At 36.6% G+C, this 24,702-nt stretch overlaps 1 protein-coding gene across 1 annotated transcript; it reads right to left on the reverse strand.

Moving 5' to 3' along the window:
- Nucleotides 1-415: 415 nt before the first annotated feature.
- On the reverse strand, nt 416-18,204 carry SPACA1 (sperm acrosome associated 1). The gene is made up of 6 exons (XM_027090812.1): nt 16,533-18,204; nt 9,086-9,187; nt 8,230-8,336; nt 7,124-7,259; nt 1,193-1,313; nt 416-663 (listed from the first exon to the last, which is right to left on the reverse strand). Exons 1-6 carry the CDS (start codon nt 16,798-16,800, stop codon nt 504-506), a joined length of 894 nt encoding a protein of 297 aa, XP_026946613.1. The 5' UTR covers nt 16,801-18,204; the 3' UTR covers nt 416-503.
- Between the last annotated feature and the right edge of the window lie 6,498 nt (nt 18,205-24,702).

A 24,702-nucleotide genomic window follows, 5' to 3' on the forward strand; every position in this document is an offset into this window, starting at 1 on the left:
AGTAGCTACTATGTGTCGGTTGCTATCATTATTATTATTTCATGTGCTAAAAGTGATGCTTTGTATGTCACATGCCCTGCAGAGATTCTAAAGTATGGTTTGCTCTAAGCAAGTTCAGTCCAGTGCTCCCAGCAGGGAGAAAGTCTAATATGCAAGGCATCTTCTATATATTATTTTCTTGTTTGTGACAGAACAGGCAAATCACCTTAGAAGTGATCAAAGTGATCAAAAATGTGTTTAAAAGATTTTGTGTGTGTGCCTCTAGATAAAAGCTACCAAGTGATTACTTGAAATGGTAAATGTTGAGAACAAATTTAAAACTTTTTGATAACTCCACCACAAAGATGCACTGATTAAAACAGCCCCTTCTCATATTACATTACCTTCAGACTATAATAAATCACTTACAATATTGTTAAAGTATTTCACTATATATTTTATTTTTATAATAATGAATCTGATATGCTCTAATCTCCTTTGGTTTGCTATACATCATCCATACATCATTCATTCCATTCACTTAAAGCATCATCTTCATGTCCAGGTGTTTCTGAAGTTGGTGATTGGTCAAGACTGGATAAATCTTTATATCTCACTGAACTCAGCTCAGACTGTATCTCAGGTGTCGAGGCTTTTGCCCCCCAGAAATCTTTGACTGCCGCCCTGGAAGAAAAACATTTTTTAAATCTTTTATGAAATGAAAACTAAATAGATTTATATTTAGTTTTCTATATATAGAAGTGCCTCCTTAGTCATGATTTATTTTTACTGTGTGGTGCACCAGCTGCATTGTGATAGTAGATGAGCCCTCAGATGTACCAGGGGGTGATACTTATGTAGGTATCAGAAATATTCTCATATAAATGAATTAGTAGGTTACAATAACCAACTTTTAAAGTTGTGATAACTACAACTAGACAACACAAATATTAATTCAATAAACGTTTTTCTTTAGCAACTACTACGTAAAATTGTAAAAATTGCATTGAAAAGCTTTCTCATGGTTGGGGATCAAGTCATGAGATTAGGTAGCTTGAACTAGGAGAGTCTCAGGAGGGATGAAGAGAGTTGGACAGTTTCAAAACCCATGTGAGAAGCATCATGGACAGGGCCTTGGATTCAACAGACAGGGAGGGGCAGACAAGGAGGACATCAATCAAGGGTGATGGCTTAGTTTCAGTCCTTCACCTACCAGTTTATAATTATGAAGATCAGTACAAAGACCACAAATATACACATAATAACTCCCATGGTCAGAACCAGAACTAGGACTGCATCAATGTCTGGTCGGCTTGATCTTTTCATCTGCAATTCTAGAGAAAAAAACACCTGATGATTATTACTACTGGAAAATAAAAGAAAATGGATATCTAAATGGAAACTTTATATTTGAAAAACTCTAGAAAAATACAGAAAGAATTAATGGAAGCAAAGTTATTAATGAACTTGCTCTGCGTGTTAGAAGTGTCCTTTTCAAACACACAGAAAAGTTGAAAGCATTTGACAATAAACATCCCACCACCTAGACACTACCATCAACATTTTAACTATCCCTCTATCCATACTCTTCTCAATCCATTGATTCATCTTATTTTTTGATGCATTTCAAGATAATTTGCTGATGTCTGCACACTTCCTACAAAATTCTTCAACAGGCAAATCATTAACTAGAGTTCAACATTCGTTTATATTTTTTCTTTTGAGGTAAAATTTATGAACACCAAATTGCACAATGATCTTAAATGTGCATTTATTTAGTTTTGGCAAATGCAAACAGACATATATAATTCAAACCCCTGAATATACACAGAATATTACTATACCCCAAAAGTTTCCTCGAGCCCCCCCAGTTAATCCCTGCCCCAACCTCTAGGGAAAACTACTGTCCTGATTTTCTTTTCCACCATAGATTAGTTCTGCCTGTTCTAGAACTTCATAGGAAGGGAAACATACATTAAGCATTCTTTTGTGTAAGGTTTTTTTACTCAGTGTAATGTTTTGGAGATTCAACCATATTGTTGAATGTATCAATAGTTTTTTTCTTTTTTATTACTGGGTACTATGCCTCAATTAGTTTATTCTATCTCCTACTGATGGACACCAATGCTGTTTCAGTTTGGGGTTATTATAAATAAACTGCTATGAACATTCTCACACCAGTCATTTTGTGAACATACATTTCCATTTCTCTTGGGTAAATACATATGAGTGGAACTGTTGGGTCATAGGGTAGAGGTATGCTTAGTTTTCCAAGAAACTGCAAGATCTTTTCCCAAACTGATTGTACTTGCTGTACTTGTTTTATAATTTTTTTTTCTCCCAGATTTTGGCTTGCCTATTCATTTTTCTAATGATTCCTTTTCTTTCTTTTTTTTTTTTTTTTCTTTGCGGTACGCGGGCCTCTCACTGTTGTGGCCTCTCCCACCGCGGAGCACAGGCTCCGGACGCGCAGGCTCAGCGGCCATGGCTCATGGGCCCAGCCACTCCGCGGCATGTGGGATCTTCCCGGACCGGGGCACGAACCCGTGTCCCCTGAATCGGCAGGCGGACTCTCAACCACTGCGCCACCAGGAAAGCCCTCTAATGATTCCTTTTAAAGAGCTGAAGTTTTAAACTTTCTAACATAAGTTTCAGGTGTACAGCATTATAATTTGACATCTGTATCCACTGCAAAGTGATCCCCACCACAAGTCTAGTTACCATCCATCACCATACAGTTGCACTCCCCCCTTCATCCATTTCACCCACCCCTGAATTCCCTTCCCCTCTGGCAACCAGTAATCTGTTCTCTGTACCTATGAGTGTGTTTTTGTTTTATTTTGTTTGTTTTTTTAGATTCCACATATGAGTGAAATCTTTGTATTTGTCTTTCTCCAACTGACTTACTTCACTTAGGATTAATACCTTCAAGGTCCATCCATGCTGTTGCAAATGGCAGGATTTCATTCTTTTTTTATGGCTGAATAGTATTCTATTGTATGTATATATACCACATCTTTATTCATTCATCCACCAATGGACACTTAGGTGGTTTCTATATCTTGGCTATTGTAAATAATGCTGCAGTGAACATAGCGGTGCATCTATCTTTTTGAATGAGTGTTTTTATGTTCTTTGGATAAATACCCAGAAGTGAAATAGCTGTCTTATGGTAGTTCTATTCTTAATTTTTTGAGGAATCTCCATACTGATTTCCATAGTAGCTGCACCAACAATGCACAGGGGCTCCCTTTTCTCCACATCCTCTCCAACATTTGTTATTTCTTGTCCTTTTTGATAATAGCCATTCTAACAGGTGTAAGGTAATATCTCTTTGTGGTTTTGATTTGAAATTCCCTGATTAGTGATGTCAAGCATATTTTTATGTGCCTGTTGCCCATCTGTATGTCTTCTTTGGAAAAAATGTCTATTCAGATCTTCTGCCCAATTTTCAATCAGGTTGTTTGTTTTTTGTTGTTGTTGATTAGTGTGAGTTTTTATATATTTTGGCTATGAACCCCTCATCAGAGATATCATTACAAATGTCTTCTCCCATTCCATAAGTTGTCTTTTCGTTTTGATGATGGTTTCCTTTGCTGTGCAGAAGCTTTTTAGTTTGACGTAGTCCCATTTGTTTATTTTTGCTTTTGTTTCCCTTGTCTTTGAGTCAGATCTACAAAAATATCACTAAGACCTATATCAATAAGGTTACTGCCTATGTTTTTTCTAGGAATTTTATGGTTTTAGGTCTTACATTCAAGTCTTTAATCCATTTTGAGTTAATTTCTGTGTATGAGGTAAGATAGTGACCTTCTTTCATTCTTTTGTATGTGGCTGTCCAGTTTTCTCAACACCATTTTTTGAAGATGAAGTTTTTAATTCTGATGAAGCCTAATTTAGCAATCTTTCCTTTATGGTGATTGTTTTTTGTCATGTCTAAAAAGAAACTTGCCTACTCCTGAATCATACAGATACTCTCTTATGTTTCCTTTTTTAAGCTTGATGGTTTTAGCTTTTACATTTAGGACTATAATACATCTCTAATTTTTGTATACATTGTAAAGTAGGAATTGAAGCTCATTTTTCTTCATACGAATAGCCAAACACCACTTTTAAATCAGCATTCTCTCCCATATCTTTCTGTTCTTCCTGAAAATAATGCTATTATGGAGACATGACCAGTTTACCATATGCATTATAACACTGCTACATTGTAAACTGATAAAAATTCAATTTATATCAAGCATTACTTACTTAGTGAATTATGTAGCTTTCTTTTGGCTATTCCTGGCCCCTTAATCGTAGACTCATAAAAGATTCATGTGGGGAAGGGCCAGAAAGGTCATCTTATACAACTTTTATACAGATAAGCAAACCAACATCCAGGGAGACATAATGATTTGTGCAAGCTATGTTTTATGTATTTTAGTATTTTGGTAAGTACCACTCTAACAGAATTAGTCTCATATATGGGCAATCCCAACTGCTTATTCATCTGGATTTTCTTCCTGTTCTTTAAACACCATGCAGTATAATCTTCCATTTTCCTTGGTAATTCTAGAGCTATAAACTCAATTTAGTAATCTCGCTAAATAGTTCCAAGTATGGTAGACAATTTATATCATATTTATATTCCAACATTGTTGGATTTTAAAAATCTTTTTATTTTTGATAATTTTAGATTTATAGAAGCAGTGGGATTTTTTAAGCTCAAATTTAAAAAAACCTTTTAGGATTAAAACTTGAGAAGAAATGCAAAATTTCTTTCCATTTATCTACTACCCTGCAATACTAGCCAAGAGAAGATGGAGAATGAGAGGTATAAAGATTTTGGTTCATTTCAATGGTAGTCTTCTTGCAAGGGTCCCTTAGATTACTTTTGTATCTAATAAAAAAGATAGTCTGCATTTCTACTGAAATTTTCTGATAAAAAACAGGCTGAATTTCGATGCTCTCACTTTTTAGAAAAACTAAGTTTATGTTTATATTAGTTTCTTAGGGCCACCATAACAAAGTACCACTAACTAGGTGGCTTAAAAACAACAGAAATATATTGTCTCACAGTTTTGGAAGATAAACGTCTGAACATAAGGTGATGGTAAGGCCATGCTCTCTCCAGTGGCTCTGGGGAAGGATCCTTCCTTTCCTCTTCCAGCTTCTGGTAGCCCCAGATGTTCCTTGGCTTGGGATAGCACAACTCCAATCTCCGTGTGTCTTCACATGGCTGTCTTCTCCCCGCGTGTCTTTGAGTCTTCACATACATTCTCCTGTCTCTCTGTGTGGCTGTGTCTAAATTTCCTTCTTCTTATAAGGACACTAGTCATATTGGATTAAAGGCCCACTCTCCTCTAGTGTGTATGATTTTGTCTTAACTGAATTAATTACATCTGCAACCACCCTATTTCCAGACACAGTCACATTCCTGAAGTTCTAGGAGTTTGGACTTGAAAGTATCTTTTCAGGGGGACATAATTCAATCAAAACCATGCCTAACTATGAAAGACAACTATTGTGGAAGGTGAAAAACCTGTTATATGAGAGAATGGATGGGACATTTTCATTAATTAAACCATATTTACCCTGAAAATATTTCAATCATGCATTCGTTTCAAGCCAGTACCATATTGTGTGAACATTTATAGCCAAAATACTTGTTTGATGTCTAAAGAGCCAAAAGGGTCTGTCACAGCGGCATGCCCAATTGTCCTTTTTAAAAGAAACTAATAAATACCAAAGTTTTCTGAAAACATTTTGTCATTTAACCAGTGCATGTGCTGAGATGGCAGAGCTACCCCACCAGCCTTGGACAGCTACAAGAGAGAAAAATCAGCTTTGTCTCACTTGCTGACACTGGGGTCTGTGCTCCAGCCCTTAGCTTACACATGTTGCCTTCTAACATAGGAAGAGCTAACCACTACTAAGCTGTCCTAACAGGGACCAAGCTGTGGGGAATATAACTGAGAATGGCCTTTGAATCCTTTAATATCCTGAACTATGACTCACTGAGATACTTTTTAGTTGATGATGTTTGGTCCTTTTTTGCCTTTTATAGCACTTGATTGAAATTATCCTTTTAATAACACCTGTTATCCCAACATAGGAGTAAGGTTATTAGCTTTCACCATAAAGATGGTTTTTTAAGGACACTGAGCAACACATCAAAGAAAGTTATAGTTTATTTTTTAAAATCACCCCCAAAACACCTTATCTTGTTTCCAGTTCAATAAAGGGTGTTATGTTTCATGGTATCTCTAGACTGCAGCTTGAGTTCTTTACTTGGGATTGAGAAATAGCTTCAAGAAATCCATGAACTCTCTTAAAATTATGGGTAACTTTTGGCATGTTAGTATGTGTGGGTATTTTTCTGGGAAAAGCCTCCTGAGCCTTGATTGGATTCTCAAAAGAACTTGTGACCAAACCCCTCACACACCCAAAAACACAGATGACAACAATAAAAATGGTTAAGAGCAACTCAACAAAAGGAAATAATTATTTGGATATAGAAGACATCATAGTTTAAATTGAAAAGACATGCACATGGATCCTTTTTGCAAGGGAAGCACAGTTTCTAACATGTAAAATTATGTTCGGGTCAAGATTTGTGTTTTGTGACATATATTGAGGACTGTATTGTTTCATAAAAAAATGTCTTCGAATGAATAATTTTTAAAAAGATGTGCTTTGACATAACGTTTCTTAATTTTATTTATTTTACTGTATCAAAACTTTTGTTAAGCATCCATTAGAATTCTATGTATCCATTTTCACCTCTGTGATAGAAGTAAAAGTAAGAATATAATTCAAGTTAAAGGACTGTTCTTTGGAGATACTTCAGGAATACACCAGTTTCCCAAAGTGAGGTACATCTGACTCTCTTTGTGGAAAAAAATAAGAATTAAGTATTACCTTGTAGAAAAGTCTAAATGGTATAAAACTAGTGGTTCCCAAAATGTGATCTCTGGACCAACAGCACCTAGGAACTTGTTTGAAATGGAAATTCTTGTGCCAGCTCCACTAAAGATCTACAGAATCAGAAATTATAGGGGTTGGGCTAATGATCTGTGTTTCAACAAGACCTCCAGGTGATTTTGATGTGCTTTGAAGTTTGAGATATAAGCAAACCAAAACATTGCCGGGTACTTACCAGTTGTTGTATAGATTGTGAATTTAATAGATGCTACTATTTCATTATTATCCAACGTTTCACACTCAAATGCCTTGGGGTGAGTATCCCTGTGAACCTCCAGGATTGCTGAATCATTTGCAAGTATAATGGCTTGCTATTTTAAAAGAAAAAAAAAGGTATCAACATTCTTCATGAAAACTTAAGATCAGGAAACAATTTATTTCTTGTAACAAAATAAGAGTCACTTTCTCTCATTCTAGTACAGTAATTAATTATGCACATGTATTTTAAAGTCAGATAATCCAGATAACAAGTACCAACTTCCTGCCTGTGTGAAGCAGGGCAAGTTACTCTCTGCATCTCAGCTGCAGCTCGTCCTCCATATCCTTGGGTTCCATGTCAGTGGACTCAACCAACCGGAGATTAAAAATATTCAGAAAAAAAATTCCAGAAAGTTCCAAAAAGCAAAACTTGAATTGGTTGCACAGTAGTATTTACTTGGCATTTACATTTTATTTACAACTATTTATATAGCATTTACATTGTATTATAAATAATCTAGAGATGATTTAAAGTATATGGGAGGATGTACTTATGTTATATGCAAATACTAGGCCATTTTACATATGGAACTTGGGCATCCCCAGTTTTGGTATCTGAAGGGGTCCTGGAATCAATCCCCTGAGCATACTGAGCAACAGCTGTATTTATCTGTAAATGGGTATAATGACAGGAATTACCTCATAGATTTTTATGTGAGTAAAAGAAACTCTAGCACTTTGTGTATGTCTGGCACTGAATAAGTCCTCTATTAATGTTAGCTACTGTTATCAGTACTGTTTGTACTATATATACAAATGAAACTATTGCTTCCAAAATAGAACACTTTACATAAAATAGGTGTTTTTAAGTTCTGATAGTAGCTGGCCCTAAGGCATATGTAAAGTCTTAGCCTCCCTAAGCAATGAAAAAATTTAAATCCCAATAATAATAAAGTTGCATGATTTTAACTTCATTTTTGCAAACTGCTTTTAAAGAGAAAGTTTTCTGAGAGTCATCAAGCACTGGGAAACAAATTTTATCACTCACTAGAAAGCACCAAATTACATACATTCATTACTCACTTGGTCTGGCCTTAGAAGTCTCCAAATATATTTGAAACGGTTTACAGGAGATGTATGAACACATGCTAGCCTAACACTTTCAAGACTTTCTGAAATTGGTTTACCCCCTGAAATAAAGAAAAATTAAATACATATATACCAATGGGCACTGTAAACTGCTTTATACACAATACTACTTTTAAAAGTCACTTCCAACTTTAAAACCAATTACATGCTGGAAGTTAGCAAATGTATTACTGAAAGTCTGACTGTAGAGGAGCAGAGAGGCGTCAAAGATTAAGTCGCCAAAAGAGGCAGGTAGAAAACACCATACCTGTCTGTTCCTTCAGCAGAATAAATTGTGAAGAAGAGATAGCAAGGGCAAACTACTTAGTGATCTATTAAACTTTGAGATCTACTAGTGGCTTCCAATTTACTGGTTAGGGTCAGAACCCCCCTCCCGCCCCATACACTCCGCCCCTTCCATGTTTAAAGATAATGGAATCTGACTAGTGAAAGGTGGTATAGAGTGGCTCTCGAAGTTCCCAACGTAGGGTTTACCAATCTACTGATAAGCTGTCACGACCAAAGTGTCAAAAGCATTTCACTTGAGGACAGCCTCCACCACAGACCCTGAGTGCAATATGGTTCCAGTGTACTAGAGAATGTATGTTAAATTTACACATCACTGAAAAAATGTGAAGCAAAAGTAGAAAGAGTTGTAACTGTCTAGAGAAGCGGAAGCTTAAGTTTTCTTATGAATTCCTTTCAGTATATCATTTGATCACCTCCTTCCACTCACGGCAACCTAAGGTTAAGGGTATTTCCCCAGAGTAAATGCTTCCTCAGTCTCCCTCCAATACATAGGCCAACTCACAGCCACAATCTACTGGTCCACGACATTCTTCCACCCGTAGGATACATTTGGATTCACTCCCAGGACATCCATTTGTTAATATAACTTCTCTTATACCAACACCTTTGGTAAAAGAAATCAGCAAATGTTAAAAATAATAATAATAATTCCAGAGTTCCTTTACTTTTGCACCTAGGTCTTTTTGAGACTTTTCTCCTAATTTCAGAAATTAAATTCCTAAATTCAGGGTAATAACATTTAGATATTTTTAGGTCCCTCATTTTGAATTATTTCTTAAAACAGCATTTTCCAAAGCGAGTTACATGAAACACTATTTCCTCTGGTTGTTACCATAAGAAAAAGGATTCCATGATTATATACATTTGGAAATTATACATTACATTAAAATGAAAGGAACCTCTTTCCTCAGAATTTTAGGGGAACTTTTAATATGCTAGTAAATTAATGTGCTTTTATGTGGAAACTTTCATTGATCTCAGATGTAAAATTTTTACATTTTAACATCTTTGAAATCAGAATGCATCTTAGAATTGACAGTGTGTCAAGAATGGCAGCATTTTTCCTTTTTTAGAGATGCATAAAATGTGATTATCACAGCCAAGAAAGTCTTAGATTTGATGAAATACAGTAGTACACAGGATCTTCTAAATTTATTTGACCATGGAACTTTTTTGTTGGGGGGTGGGGTGGGTTGAGCTTGCAGAGGAAATTACAAAAATTAGATTTTAACATAAATGATGCTTTTTTAATATCTAAATTGGTAAAAATCCCTGTATTAAATACATCAGGATAGACTATTAATGACCAAATCTCCATTTCCAAAAAGATACTCTCATTAGAATTGCAATACATTTCAGAGCAAGAAATCACGTCTTTACTGACTGATCTCAGATCTCCACTGAGTTTGCCCTACCATCACCAAAATTGAAGGAAATGATAAAAGCTGGTTCAGTGACGTGTTGAACATGTCCTGTGATAAATGACCTGTGATTAAGACTCTGTTGTCACAGGCTAAGGAATAGCCCATCTTGATATCCTTTCTACCAGATTCCCTCTTTCAGTCCCTGCAAGATGTTAATCATAAAACCCATTTGTAAGGCAAGGGAAAGTTGAAGTCTAGAGATGGCTTATAACAGCGCTCCTCAAACTTCAGAGTGATTGCAAAACACCTGGAGACATACTAACATGTGAATTCTGATTCAGTAAGTAGGTCTGCAGTAGGTCCTAAGGTTCTGCATTTCTAACAAGGTCTCAGTCGATGCTGATATAGCAAGTCTGTGGACCAAACTTTGAGACACAAAGGAGAGTACTCCATATAAGATAAAGAGAAGGAAGGTTGGAGGGGGAAAGGTCTCTTGATTAAAAGAGATGCTTAAGAATGGCTGCAGAATGGCTCCCCTTGAATTTATGAATGGCACTTCTCTAGAGGCATAGCCTTATTCTGAAATGCATATTTTCCAAGCAGGTATTTTATGCATTTACTTAGCCAGATACAGTTTATCGCAAGGATGTGTGTAGATGTGAGATTTTCTGTAAGTCCATACTTAAAAATCTGCCTGTGTATTCCAAGAAAAGAAAACTTTTTGACTGCTAAAATACTGTTTTGGGGTTCAACAGAATTTTCACTAAGGCATTTTTTCCTTTAAATAGTTGTTATAAATTGAAAAGATTTCTTAATACTTAAAATTATAGATGTGAAATATTGCCTTTTATGGTTTATTTTCTTTTTAGAACTTATCACCATCTGACATATTACATGTTTTACATATTATTGGGTGGGCCAAAAGGCTCATTCGATTTTTTCCGTAAGATGGTTCTAGTAGCACTTAGTTGTCTTTAACTTCATTCGAAACAATTTTGTTAGATAGTATGTGACAGCTATCATATCAGCGTGCATTTAAAAAAAGACTTATCAAAATTGGTGAATTTTTGTGTAGCCATTTTAATATTGAAGATGGAAGAAAAACAGCAACATTTTTTGGCATATAATGCTTTATTATTTCAAGAAAGGTAAAAATGCAACTGAAACGCACAAAAAGATTTGTGCAGTGTATGGAGATGGTACTGTGATGGACTGAACATGTCAAAAGTGGTTTGTGAAGTTTTGTGCTGGAGATTTCTCACTGGACGATGCTCCACAGTCAGGTAGACCAGTTGAAGTTGACAGCAATCAAATCGAAACAGTAATTGAGAACAATCAATGTCATACTATGCAGGAGATAGCCGACATACTCAAAAATATCCAAATCAAGCGTTGAAAATCATTGGCACCAGCTTGTTTATGTGAATCGCTTTGATGTTTGGGTTCCAGGTAAGTTAAGCAAAAAAAACCTTCTTGACCATATTTCTGCATATGATTCTCTACTGAATAGTAATGAAAACATTCGTTTAATGAAAACGTTCCATTTTTAAAACAAATTGTGACAGGCAATGAAAAGTGGACGTTGTAACCATGTGGAACGGAAGAGATTATGGGGCAAGCGAAATGAACCACCACCAAACACACCAAAGGCTGGTCTTCATCCAAAGAAGGTGATGTTGTGTATTCGGTGGGATTGGAAGGGAGTCCTCTACTATGAGCTCCTTCGGGAAAACCAAACGATTAATTCCAACAAGTACTGCTCCCAGTCAGACCATCTGAAAGCGGCACTCGACGAAGTGTCCAGAATGAGTCAACAGAAAACGCATAATCTTCCAGCAGGATAATACAAGACTGTGAGTTTCTTTGATGACCAGGCGAAAACTGTTACAGCTTGGCTGGGAAGTTCTGATTCATCCATCATATTCACCAGACGTTGCACCTTCAGATTTCCATTTATTTCGGTCTTTACAAAATTCTCTTAATGGAAAAAATTTCAATTCCCTGGAAGACTGTAAAAGGCACCTGGAACAGTTCTTTGCTCAAAAAGATAAAAAGTTTTGGGAAGATGGAATTATGAAGTTACCTGAAAAATGGCAGAAGGTATTGGAGCAAAAGGTTGAATATGTTGTTCAATAAAGTTCGTGGTGAAAATGAAAAATGTGCCTTTTATTTTTATGTAAAAAAACGAAGGCACTTTTAATCTCTTTGCCCCTACCAAAAAATATGTTCTTTGAAGGCAGAGAGTTTCCACTTCTTTGTTCACTGCTTTATTCCTAGCACCTATAACAATACCTGACACAGAGTAGGCAAGAATAAAAAAACAGAAAACAAAAAAAAATTGCTGAATAAACAAATATAATATATAATTTCTGAAGTACACCTTTTTTTAAAAAATTTTATTTACTTATTTTTGGCTGCTTTGGGTCTTTGTTACTGCACGTGGGCCCTCTCCAGTTGTGGCGAGCGGGGCCCTCTCCCATTGCGGAGCACGGGCTCCAGGCACACGGGCTTCAGTAATTGTGGCACGTGGGCTCAGCAGTTGTGGCGCACGGGCTTAGTTGCTCCGCGGCACGTGGGATCCTCCCGGACCAGGGCTCGAACTCGTGTCCCCTGCATTGGCAGGCGGATTCTTAACCACTGCGCCACCAGGGAAGTCCCTGAAGCACATCTTTAAATAATAGAGTAGGACAGTATCAATTACTAGAATTGTCATAAAAATAATTCTCTACCTGTGAAAATTTCTCAAGTAAGCAGCCAGAAGATGTAATTTGCAAATGAATAAACACAGGTTTATTACACAGAATTCCTCTAATTTTCTGACTCTGACACACTAAGAAGTTAAAGTAAAAAACAGGTTTCAAACTATCTCAAGAGACAGAAAGTACAATAATGGTTGCAAGGGGCTGGGGGGAGTGGGGAATTACTGTTGAATTGGTGCGGAGGTTTCAGTTTGGGATGATGAAAAAGTTCTGGGGTGGATCGTGGTAATGATTGCATGGCAATGTGAATGTGCTTAATTTCACTAAATTGTACCTTCAAAAAATTGTTAAAGTAGTAAATTTTTTGTTAAGTCTATTTTAACATCATTTAAAAAATGCTATCTCAAAAACAATTCAGGCACAATTTTTGACCAAAAAATAAAAAACGTACATATTGTTCTGATCCATACCTGCATGGACTTTCTGTCTTCTTATCCTCTGGTTTTTGTCCTTCCCTCCTGTCACTGTCTTTTTTCCAAGGCAGATTCTATTTAGAATAAACTTAATTTCACTGTGAATTATCTACTGTCTTCTTAGCACACTAGTCTATAGTGGTTCTCAAAAGATGGTCTTTTAAAAAACAGCATCAGCTTCATTTATGAACTTGTTTAGAAATACAAATTCTTAGACCCCTTCAAAGGCCTAGTGAGTTAGAAATTTTGAAGTAGGCCTAGCAATCCATGTTTTAACAAGCCCTGCAGGCACCTAGGGTGAACACTTAAGTTTGAGAAACACTGGTCTATTATAGCATGTGTAGTCTTAATCCCACCCCCACGTAAGAGATTTTTATGTCCAATTTCTATTCAAGGAATGATCAAAATAAGTTATAGTTTTTGAATATTATTTTCCCCACAAAGCCAATACCTCTTTTCTCTAAAACATGACATATAAATTGGGAAAATGTATCATTAAGAATAGACTATTACAAATAAAGTAAATTTCTTGATAGATTTGCCAGCACAGTATGTGGAAGACATCTGTGAGATGCATCAGAAGATCTTTCATCTTCTGAACATCTGTGAGATAAAGTTTTACTTTGGTGAAAGCAGTTTATGTGCCCCTCCTCCCAAAATATATACATATAGGGAGTTGGCTTAAAGTAAGACCTACAGGTTATGAACTGAAAATACCCTACCTTGTAAAGCAATCAGTTTGAGTTTTGTGTGTAAATCATAGATATTAGAAATAGAAATCAGTGAGAGATGAATGAGAGTACACATTGTTTTTACCCCCCCGCCCCGTCCCAATACAATGTTATTTATCTGCTCTATGCTACTTACCGCATGTAACGGTGCACATCCCAAATTCTACTTCTTTGACTGTTGTCCTATTTGAAACTAAACATAAATGCAAAAATACATTATTTAATCATAGGAAAACTTTTCTAAGTGAAGAACTCTTACTTGGGGATGGAGGATACAAGCACTTATCATATGGGAAGCAGACATTTTTAAAGTTTTATTAAATCAGAAAAGCAATGCCATTCCTAGTACATCTTCTATTACTGTTTAAATCAAAAGAAAACTAAACCTTTGAAGAATTAAATTAGGAAATAACTTACAAAGATTTATGTTTAAACCTTGTACATAATTTAAAAATAATGTTTTTCATCAGTGTAATACATGGTGAGTTAAAGTTATATAGGAGGTCAGAAAAACACAAAAAAGCCTGCCAATTATAGGGCCCAATTTTTTCTATTCTCCGTTTTCCAAAAAAATTTGAGTGTGTTATTTCTACCCAAAAAGAAGTAGTTATGCAAAGTGTTCATTAAAATTATGTTATAGATTGGTTCTACTCATTCTCAGGTTAAGATGGTAAATTATTCCTAAGAATTTATTTCGACACTTTATTTAGCAGGATAATTTAGGAATATATAAGTATTCGAGTAGCTAAATATTGTTGGTTTTAAATCTCAAGTTTCTCTTTTTCTAATTGTTCTGAAATCTGACATGAATTCCACTAGCTGTAGCATATAATCAATTCTTCATAACTCAGATTAGGACTAAAAGCTCAATAAAAATAAATATTAAATGAGGTGCTAGAAGGTAATTTTTAAAAGGCATTATGTCCTGAGGCAACAATATTACATGGGACTACGCATCAAAATTGGAGTCCAAATTGCTACTCTACCACTAATTAGCTTTTCTGAGTTTGGGCAAATTCCTTCAACTGTGTCAGGCCTATTTAACCCCTCTGCAAAATTTGGAAAGGAGAACCTATCTGATTATCATAAGAATTAAACATGATAAAGTACATGCAAGCATTCTAGCCCTACCAGCATTCTTAAGATAGCATAACCTCGTTCACACTTCATTCATTTTGCACTTATTAATTTCATATAATTCTAAGAATTTTTCCTATTTTGATTATTGTAATTTTTCATAAACACTTCTATACTTATAAGCACCAAATACAGTGCCTTGAATATACAGCAAGCAAATATACACCTGATGTATATATAAGTAAATCAATATTGACTTCGTGAAATAATTTGGACTATGACTCTGATCAATTATGAATTGACATTTTTGCTTGAAACGCTTGGATACCTTCTGCTGGTACATTATGAAACATAAATTTGAATCTAAGGCATTATAACTCCATCACCTGGGTTTAGCCTGAACTCTAGCATTTACAGATAGAACTATCCCTTGACCAGTTTAAATTGTTAATTACTTTTAAAACTAGAGGGAAGCAATAGCCACTACGCTTTAGAACATGCTCTTTTCTACCCTAGTCCTCTTTTTCATATTTCCAAAGTCAAGGACTTCTCCAAGCTCTCTGAAATGTAATGTTATCAAGGCAGTACAAACCTCAATTCCACCATTAACATCAGATAGTCAATTTCTTTATGTCGCTGAGGGTCACTATCCGTCATCAGGAAGCAAAAGAATGGCTGATAAATACAGCACCTACTTTGTACTTATAGGAGACGTAAGACTGCCAAGGATATTTAAAAGAATCTCAGATGGGTCAATTTATGGAGGGAAGAGAAGTATTCTCCTTTAGATGGCTGAAAACCTGCAACTGACCTTTTACCTACAAGCACCTGAGCTACTAATCAATATAACATGTACCACAGCTTGTCAAGTTTTATTGCTTAGTGAGCCAGGAGAATAAGGCAAATTTATGTATCAAACACAGGCTCAGTCTTTGTTGGTTAACATGTATTGTATCATCTAACAAAGCCTCTAGTTGGAGCCCTTTATTGGTGTTTTCTACTGCCACCGTTCCTTTGTGACTCAAAGTTGAACTTACAAATAAAACACTATCACACTGCAGAGGTGCTCAAGGGTGGAGGCTGCATGAAGCTGACACGGGGCTTCCGGGGAATTTTGTCAGCATCTTGTTTTATCTAGATGTGTCACCGTGAGGGGAATTGGGAACTCCCTTGAGTTCTAACCCAAAGTGCAAATGTGAAAAACGGAGGAAGACCTCAGGCACTTTGGAACTTCAAGAAAAAAAAAAAAATCTGCAATGGAAAGGAAAAAACATAACTGCAAGGGGAGTCAAAATCGGTCCCCGTGGTGGGAAGCTACTCTCTGATGCTTAAAAAAATAATCACCTATTCCCTTGTCCAGAGCAATATTTTGCAGTATTTCTGTAGCAATTTCTATACGTGTGCTCGTTTATCTTGCTCTGGTCTTGGAGAATTAGCACATCTTTTTTTTAAGGCCATGAGGTGTGCGATAATGTATAAATTCGGGGTTGTTTTTGAGAGAGAGCTCTACAGATGTTAACTTGGATAATTCTCATCGTCCTCAAAGAGCAGGGAAGGCTTGACCCTCAAAGGGTGCCTGCGGGTCCCCGCCAAGGAGCCTCCCACACTTACCATCCGTCCTGGCCTCAGCCGGGGGCTCGTTCTCGGCCTCGCTGTCGTTTTCAGCCTCCTCCTCGGCCTCGTTCTCGCCCTCGCCCTCGCCCTCGCCCTCGCCCTCGCCCTCGCCCTCGACCTCGCCCTCGACCTCGTTGGCCAAGCTGGGATCCTGGACCGCGGTGACGTCGATCCCGAACGTTGACTGGAGGCCTGCCAGGAGCAGCCAGCCGACTGTCAGCAGCAGCCTGTCTGAGCAGCCTGCGCCCCCGGGGCCCATGGTTCTCGGCCCGGACGGCCGCCCAAGGTGCAGTCGCAGCCGCCCGCTCCAGATGAGAGGTGCTTCGAAGAGAGGAGAAGCCCGACTCCGAACGCCCACACTGTGCCCCGGCAACCACTGAGACGTCACGGAACGTCACCATCGCGCTGGGCCCACTGAACGCGCGTAGGCCTGACCACAGGGGTCCCAAGGGCCACTTCCGACGGCGCTCGGGTACACCCCGCCCCTTCCGGCGTTCTAGGCCAACCCGGCACGCTGGGCGGGTCCATGCCTTCGCACTTCCTCATTAGGCGAGCTGCCAGCCAACTGCTGGGGGTGGCCGTTTTCCCTCACCCTGCTTTGTGCTAAAAGGTGCTCGTCCTTCCTGCATTTACGCCTCAACAAACCAGACTCCCTAGAGCCCAAGCACTCTCTATATGACTTGGCTTCAAATTACTTATGCACAGTAGCCAACTCGGCATGTATCAAGAATGATTCACCATGGCCTTGTTAAGTAGGTTGCCCCAAACTTGATCCGTATCTGCAGGTGAGGCTTGATTTGTAGAGGATATAGGGGGTGCACTTTCTCTCTTTGATCTGAACACTATTGCTGTTGCAGCTCAGGCATGTACTCACGTTTTAAGAATTTGTACAGTGCCATCAGCTCCGCGTGGGGCTTCGTTGCAAGGTGGGGGTAAAGGAAAGGAGAGGGGAAGATGCAACTACTGTCAAACTAGTTCTTCTCCTTTCTCTACTTGGATAGCTGATGTTTTGGGAACCAAATGTCGGACTTAACCTTTGTCTTTTGTGAATGTCTGTCTTCGTGCTTTTGGCCTACTTTTTAAGGTCTCATTGAGATTCTTCTGAAATCTGATTCTGTTGCCTTAATATATTAAATATTTCTCCCAAGTTTGATTTGGAAAAAGTTTCCTTCAGATCACTAACAAAATGTTTAAAAGGGCAACAGGCCAAGAATAGAGCACTAAGAAGTCAGTCTCTGACAATGATCCACTAATCCACACGTTGATTTAACCCAAGAATCAATTCTTTTACTAAAAAAGAGTTCTGTCTTTTACTAAGGTTGAATCAGACTGGAAGCTAGAATACCTTGGCATTCCCACTTGAATCAGTAGAAAATATTAGAGGTAAGTGTAACTCCCCACTGTCCTCTTGATAGTACTTAGTAGTATCACTGTGTCCAATTTTGTCATAGAAAGAAATGAAATTCAGTTAGGTTCCTTCAGTTAATGGTGTTAATTTCAAGAGGTCAGCTCTAATTAATTAAAATTTCCTGAAGAATAGACTCATAGGCTTTTTGAGTCAAAGAAAGCTTAGAAATAATCTAACACTCCAAGTTCCTTATTTTTAGGTGAAGAGATTAAGAACTGGAGAGACGGGGGTCGGGGGGGTGATGAATTGTGCGATTGGGATTGACATGTATACACTGATGTGTATAAAATTGATGAATAAGAACCTGCTGTATAAAAAAATAAAATAAAAAGAACTGGAGAGATTAAATGACTCACCCAAGATCATCCAGAAAATTATCTGTAGTGCAGGGCCTCACAACCACATTTCCTGAATGCTCATTCAATGCTTAGTGTTTCATATGATTTAAAATTAACAATGAAGAAGCAGTTAGTGGGTAGTCAAGAGTTCAAGGACTGAAAACAAATTAGGGTTAAAGTTTTTTTATCTTGTTATTCCACATTTGATTTGATCTAATAGCTATAATGTGGTATTAAGAAAATATTGAAGAATAGATGGTTTGATGGATTTCTGTTTCGGGTTTGAAACAAAGCTCATTTGGCTATGTTTCTATATAATATTATCCCCTACCTTGAGGTTTAATGTCTAAATTCATATGACACATGGGCTGAAGAGTAATCTACTACAGAGTGAACTTCAGGCATAAACTGGCTTTTTTTTTTTTTTTTTTACATCTTTATTGGAGTATAATTGCTTTACAATGGTGTGTTAGTTTCTGCTTTATAACAAAGTGAATCAGTTATACATATACGTATGTTCCCGTATCTCTTCCCTCTTGCATCTCCTTCCCTCCCACCCTCCCTATCCCACCCTTCCAGGCGGTCACAAAGCACCGAGCTGATATCCCTGTGCTATGCGGCTGCTTCCTACTAGCTATCTACCTTACGATAAACTGGCTTTTGGAACATATGTACAACCAGCCTCAGCAGACTAACAGCAAAGCAAGTAACTGAGAAACCTATTAGGAGGGTCTTCAGAGCCACTTATTTGTAGCAAAAATAGATTACTTGAAACAAAAATGAAATTTTTATTTGAATTTTTCTTTCAAAAATGCTTTTAGTTTTGAAAATAGTGAGACAAGAACTGCTAAGAATGGTCAGTATTAAAGTTCAAATTGGTATTGGTAAGGAGGCCATAATAATATTTTATATCAACTAAAATACCATAAAATATTATAGCAACTCAAAAGATTGTGAGGGATATTAAAATGAGAAATTAAGAGATGATCTTGAGGCACAAAGATGTTTGTTTTATGGCCAAATGAGTCCAAATTTTTTCTTTTTTAAATGCTAAGAAAAATAAGTCACCCATTATGCTTTCAAGCACAAACTTGAAAAAGGAAATCTGTAGTATTTCATGGCAACATTGTTGAATTCTTCATATTTAGGACACATCTTTTTCCTGAAGATGGTATCTTTTGGTATCCTCTTTCCTGAAGAGGAAGTCCTGTGAACTCTAAGACATGTGATTTAATTCAAAGAACCATTAATGACTAAACAAACAGCTCCAAAGAGAATCCGGATGGAAATTAAGGGCCTCAAAGAGGAGCTGAAAGATTTTACTCTTAAATAAAGAATATTCAAATAATATCTGTAATAGCAGCAATACTAGTCCCTTATAAAATATTGTGTTCCTCACATAAGTTATAAGAAAAGTATCTGCACTCAACAAACTTATAGTACTTCTAGTTGAAGCATAAATAAGTGAAACAAACATTAAGGGCATAGTATCAAGAGAGGTTGACCCTACTCTGACCGTACAGGTACCAAGTACTAGGAATTACAACCTCAATCCCTGATTTGTACCTCTGACCTCCTTGCCTCAGTTCACTCAGCTCTCCTCACCCTGCCTGGCAGTAAGCATCTCCAACTCCAGCTCCGGTTTTATTCTTAGTTTCATTTTGTTTTGGTTTTTAATCAGGAATGGATGTTGGATTATTTCAGATGTTTTTTCTGTGTCTATTGAGATGTTTTTTTAGTTTATTAATATGATGAATTATATTGGTTGATTAATGTTAACCCAACCCTGCATTCCTGGGATGAAATCTACTTCGTCCTGATGATTTATTTTATCTTTTTTATATATTGTTGCATTCATTTGGCTTATATTTTGTTTATAATTTTTACATCTATATTCATGAAGGATATTCGTCTGTAGTTTTCTTGTAATGTCTTTGTCTTGTTTGGGTATCAGTGCAATGCTGGCCTCATAGTATGAGTTGGGGAATATTCTTTCCTCTTCAGTGTTCTGGAAAAGTTTGTTTAAATTGTCATTATTGCCTTTTTAATATTTGGTTCAATTCACCTGTAAATTATCATCCTGAATATTTCTTCATGGGAAGATTTTTAACTACAAATTCCATCTCTTTAATAGATACAGGTTTGTTCAGGTTATCTGTTTCTTTCGGAGTGAGCTTTAGTAGTTTGTGTCTTCTAAGGAATTTCACCTTAGTTGTCAAATTCAGAGGGATAACAACAGTGTTTATAATAACAGTGTTTATAAAATTTCCTTATTATCCATTTATTATCTGTGGAATCCACAGTGATGTTACCTCTCTCATTTCTGATATTGATAATTTATATCTTCTCTCTCAGTCAGGCTAAAAGCTTATCAATTTTATTGATATACTCTCAAAGAACCAGCTTTTGATTCCAATGACTTTCTAAGTTGTTTTTATACTTTCTATTTCATTGATTTCTGCTTTGAACTTTATTTGCTTCTTGTGTCTAGTTTGGATTTAATTTGCTCTTCTTTTTCTAGTTCCTTAAGATGAAAGATGAGGTCATTGTTTCGAGACTTTTCTAACTTTTTAATATAGGCATTCAGTGCAATAAATTTCTTCCTAAGTACTGCTTTAGCATTAGCTCAGTTTCTAATTTGCTGTTGTTTCATTTTTATTCAGTTAAAAATATATTCTAATTTTCATTTTGATTTCTTCTTTGACTCGTGGATTGTTTAGAAGTGTGACATTTAGTTTTCACGTATTTGGGAACTTCCCAAATATTTTTCTATTGGTTTCTAGTTAGTTGATTACAGTTGGGGACATATTGATATTTTGTATTATGACTCGAAACCTTTTATTAAGATTAGTTTTATGGTCTAGAATATGATCTGTATTGGTAAATGTTTCATGTGCATGTGAAAAGAATATGTATTCTCGTTTTTTTTTATTTTTGGCTGCGTTGGGTCTTTGTTGCTGCACACGGGCTTTCTCTAGTTGTGGCGAGTGGGGGCTACTCTTCATTGTGGTGCACGGGCTTCTCATTGCAGTGGCTTCTCTTGTTGCGGAGCACGTGCTCTAGGCACACAGGCTTCAGTAGTTGTGGCATGTGGGCTCCGTAGTTGTGGCTCACGGGCTCTGGAGCACAGGCTCAGTAGTTGTTGCACATGGGCTTAGTTGCTCAGCGGCATGTGGGATCTTCCCGGACCAGGGTTCAAACCCATGTCCCCTGCATTGGCAGGCAGATTCTTAACCACTGCACCACCAGGGAAGTCCCTTCTTCTCTTGTTTGGTGCTTGTTCTATAAATGTCAGTTAGGTCAAGTTGATTGATCATATATGTCAAGTCAGCTATATCTTTGCTAATTTTATGTATACTTACTCTATCAGTTATTAAAAGAGAGGTATTAAAATCTTTAACCATAATTGTGGATTTGTTTATTGTTCCTTGCAACTTTATCAAATTTTGCTTTGTGTATTTTGAAGTTCCATTATTATGGGCATACATATTTAAGATTTTTATGTCCTCATGATTAATGACCCATTTATCTTCTGAAATAACCATCTTTATCCCTGGTAATATCCTTTTCTCTGAAATCTACTTTTTCTTACAGTAAAATAGCTAATCCAAGATAGAGTGGAAAAAGTAGCTATCTTTTGACTGATATTAGAATGGTATATCTTTTTCTGTCCTTTCACTTTTAACCTAATTGTGGCTTTATATTTAAATTGTGGCTTTGGTAGGAAACATATAGTTGCTCTTTGTTAAATAAAACTTTATTTTGAGACAATTGTAGATTCACATGCAGTTGTAAGAAGTAATGTAGAGAAGACCCATGTGCCCTTTACCCAGTTTTCCCCAATAGTTTGCAAAACTGTAGTAAAATATCAACCAGGATTTAACATTTACACAGTCAAGATACAGAACATTTGCTTCATCTCAAAGACTCCTCATGTTGCCCTTTTATTATAGCTACACCCACTCTCTGCTACTCAAATTCCTCCTTAACCCCTTGCAACCACTAATCTGTTGTCCATTTTTATGATTTTGTCAATTCAAGAATGCTGTATAAATGGAATCATTCAGTATGTAATCTCTTGGGATTACTGTTTTTTATTCAGTATGATGTGTATATCAAGAGTTTGCCCCTTTTTATGGTTTAGTATTCCATGGTATGAATGTAACACAGTTTGTTTAACCTCACCCATTGAAGGATACCTGGGTTGTTTCTAGTTTTTGGCTATTACAAATGAAGTTGATACAAACGCCTGTATGTAGATATTTGTGTTAACATAAATTTTACTTCTCTGGAATAAATGCCAAGAGTACAGTTGCTGGGCTGTATGCTAAGTGCACATTTAGTTTTTAAAGAAACTGCCAAACTGTTTTCCAGAGTAACTGTACCATTTTATGTTCCTGCCAGCAACGTATGAGTGATCCAGTTTCTTCGCATCCTCACCAACATTAGGTATTGTCACTTAAAAAAAAAATTTTTAGCCATTTTGATGGTGTATTCTATGTTCTAACTACTAGTTCTCTGTCAGATATGTGGTTTGAAAATATTTTCTCCCAGTGCGTAGCTTGTCTTTTCAGCCTCTTAACAAAGTCTTACATGGGGCAAAACTTTTAATTTTAAGGAAGTTCAATTTAACAGTTTTCATTTGATTGATCAGGTTGTTGATGTCAAGTCTAAGAACTCTTTGCCTGGCCCTATCCTGAAGATTTTGTCCTATGCTTTTTTCTGAAAGTTTTAGTTTTATATTTTATACTTAAGTTTATGATCTATTTTGAGTTAATTTTTGTGTAAGGTGTGAGACTTAAGAGTTTTGGTTTTGTTTTGGTTTTGGAGGGGGCAGGGTTTGCCTATGGATATCTAGTTATTCCAGCATAGTGTGTTGAAAAGGCTGTTCTTCCTCCTTTGAATGGCATTGGCACCCTTGTCAAAGATTAGCTGGTCGTATTTGTGTAGGTCTATTTCTGGGTTCCCTGTTCTGTTCCACTGATCTATGTGTCTATCCCTTTGCCAACACTACAGAGTCTTGATACTGTAGCCACATAATCTTGAAATGGGGTAGATTGTTTTCTTCCACTCTTTTTCGTATTCAAAAAAATTGATAGCTATTCTAGTTCCTTTACCTTTTCATATAAATTCTAGAATAATCTGCCTGTATCTACAAGAAATTTTGATAGGAATTATGTTAAACTTGTATATCAACTTGAGGAGAATTGACGATTTTACTCTGTGAATCTTCCAATCATGAACATGGTATTCTTTCCAATTATTATTTATATATTTGGTAGCTTTTACCGTATGTGTTGTACACATTTCATTAGATTTATTCCTTAGTATTTTTCTCTTTTTTTGGTGATTTTAAATGGTGTTGTATTTTAAATTGTTTCTGTGTGTTCATTGAAATATAATTGATTTTTGTATGTTTATCTTGTATCCTATGAACTTGCTAAACTCACTTATTAGTTCTAGATTTTGTGCAGCTTTCTTGGAATTTTCCACACAGACAGTCATGTCATATGTAAATAAGGACAGTTTTATTTCTTCCTTTCCAATCTGAATGCCTTTTATTGCCTTTTCTTGCCTTCCTGCACTGGCCAGAACTTCCAGTACTAGGTTGAATAAAAGTGATGAGAGCAGACATCTTTGCCTTTTTCCCAACTTCAGGAGGAAAGCGTGGAGTCTTTCACTGTTAAGTATAATGTTAGCTATTGGTTTTTGCAGATGTTCTTTAAACAAGTTGAGGAAGTCCTCCTTATTGCTATTTTTCTGGTAGTTTTGTCATGAATGGATGTTTAATTTTGTCAAGTGCTTTTTCTGCATCAGTTGATATGATCATGTGTGATTTTTCTTCTTGATAGCCTGTTTGTGTGATGGATTACGTTGATTGATTTTTGAATATCGAACCAGCTTTGCATCCCTGGAATAAACCCACTTGATCACAGTGTGTAATTCTTTTTTATATGCTGCTAAATCTTATTTGCTAGTATTTTGTTAAGGATTTAAAAATCTAAATTCTTGAGGGATATTGGTCTGTAGTTTTCTTTTTCTGTACTGTTTCTTTTTTGGGGGGTGGGTATCAGGGTAAAGCTGGCCTCACTGAATGAATTGCGAAGTGTTACCCTTCTATTTTCTGGAAGAGATTGTATAGAATTGGTGTTAATTCTTTAAACACTTGGTAGAATTCTCTAGTGAAACCATTTGGGCCTCAATATTTCTTTTGAGGGAATTTTTAAATTACAAATCAATTTTCTTTATAGTTGTAGGGCTATGCAAATGATCTGTTCCATGTTGGGTGAGTTTTAGTAGTTTGTGCTTTTTGAGGAATTGGTCCATATTGTCTATGTTGTCAGATTTATGGGTGTGGAGTTCTTTGTAGTATCCCCTTATCTTTCTGCTGTCTGAAGTGTCTGTAATGACATCC

This window comes from Aethalodelphis obliquidens, unplaced genomic scaffold, assembly GCF_003676395.1.
Source record: "Aethalodelphis obliquidens isolate GAN/ISIS:26980383/991018 unplaced genomic scaffold, ASM367639v1 scaffold3, whole genome shotgun sequence".
Lineage (NCBI taxonomy): Eukaryota > Metazoa > Chordata > Mammalia > Artiodactyla > Delphinidae > Aethalodelphis > Aethalodelphis obliquidens.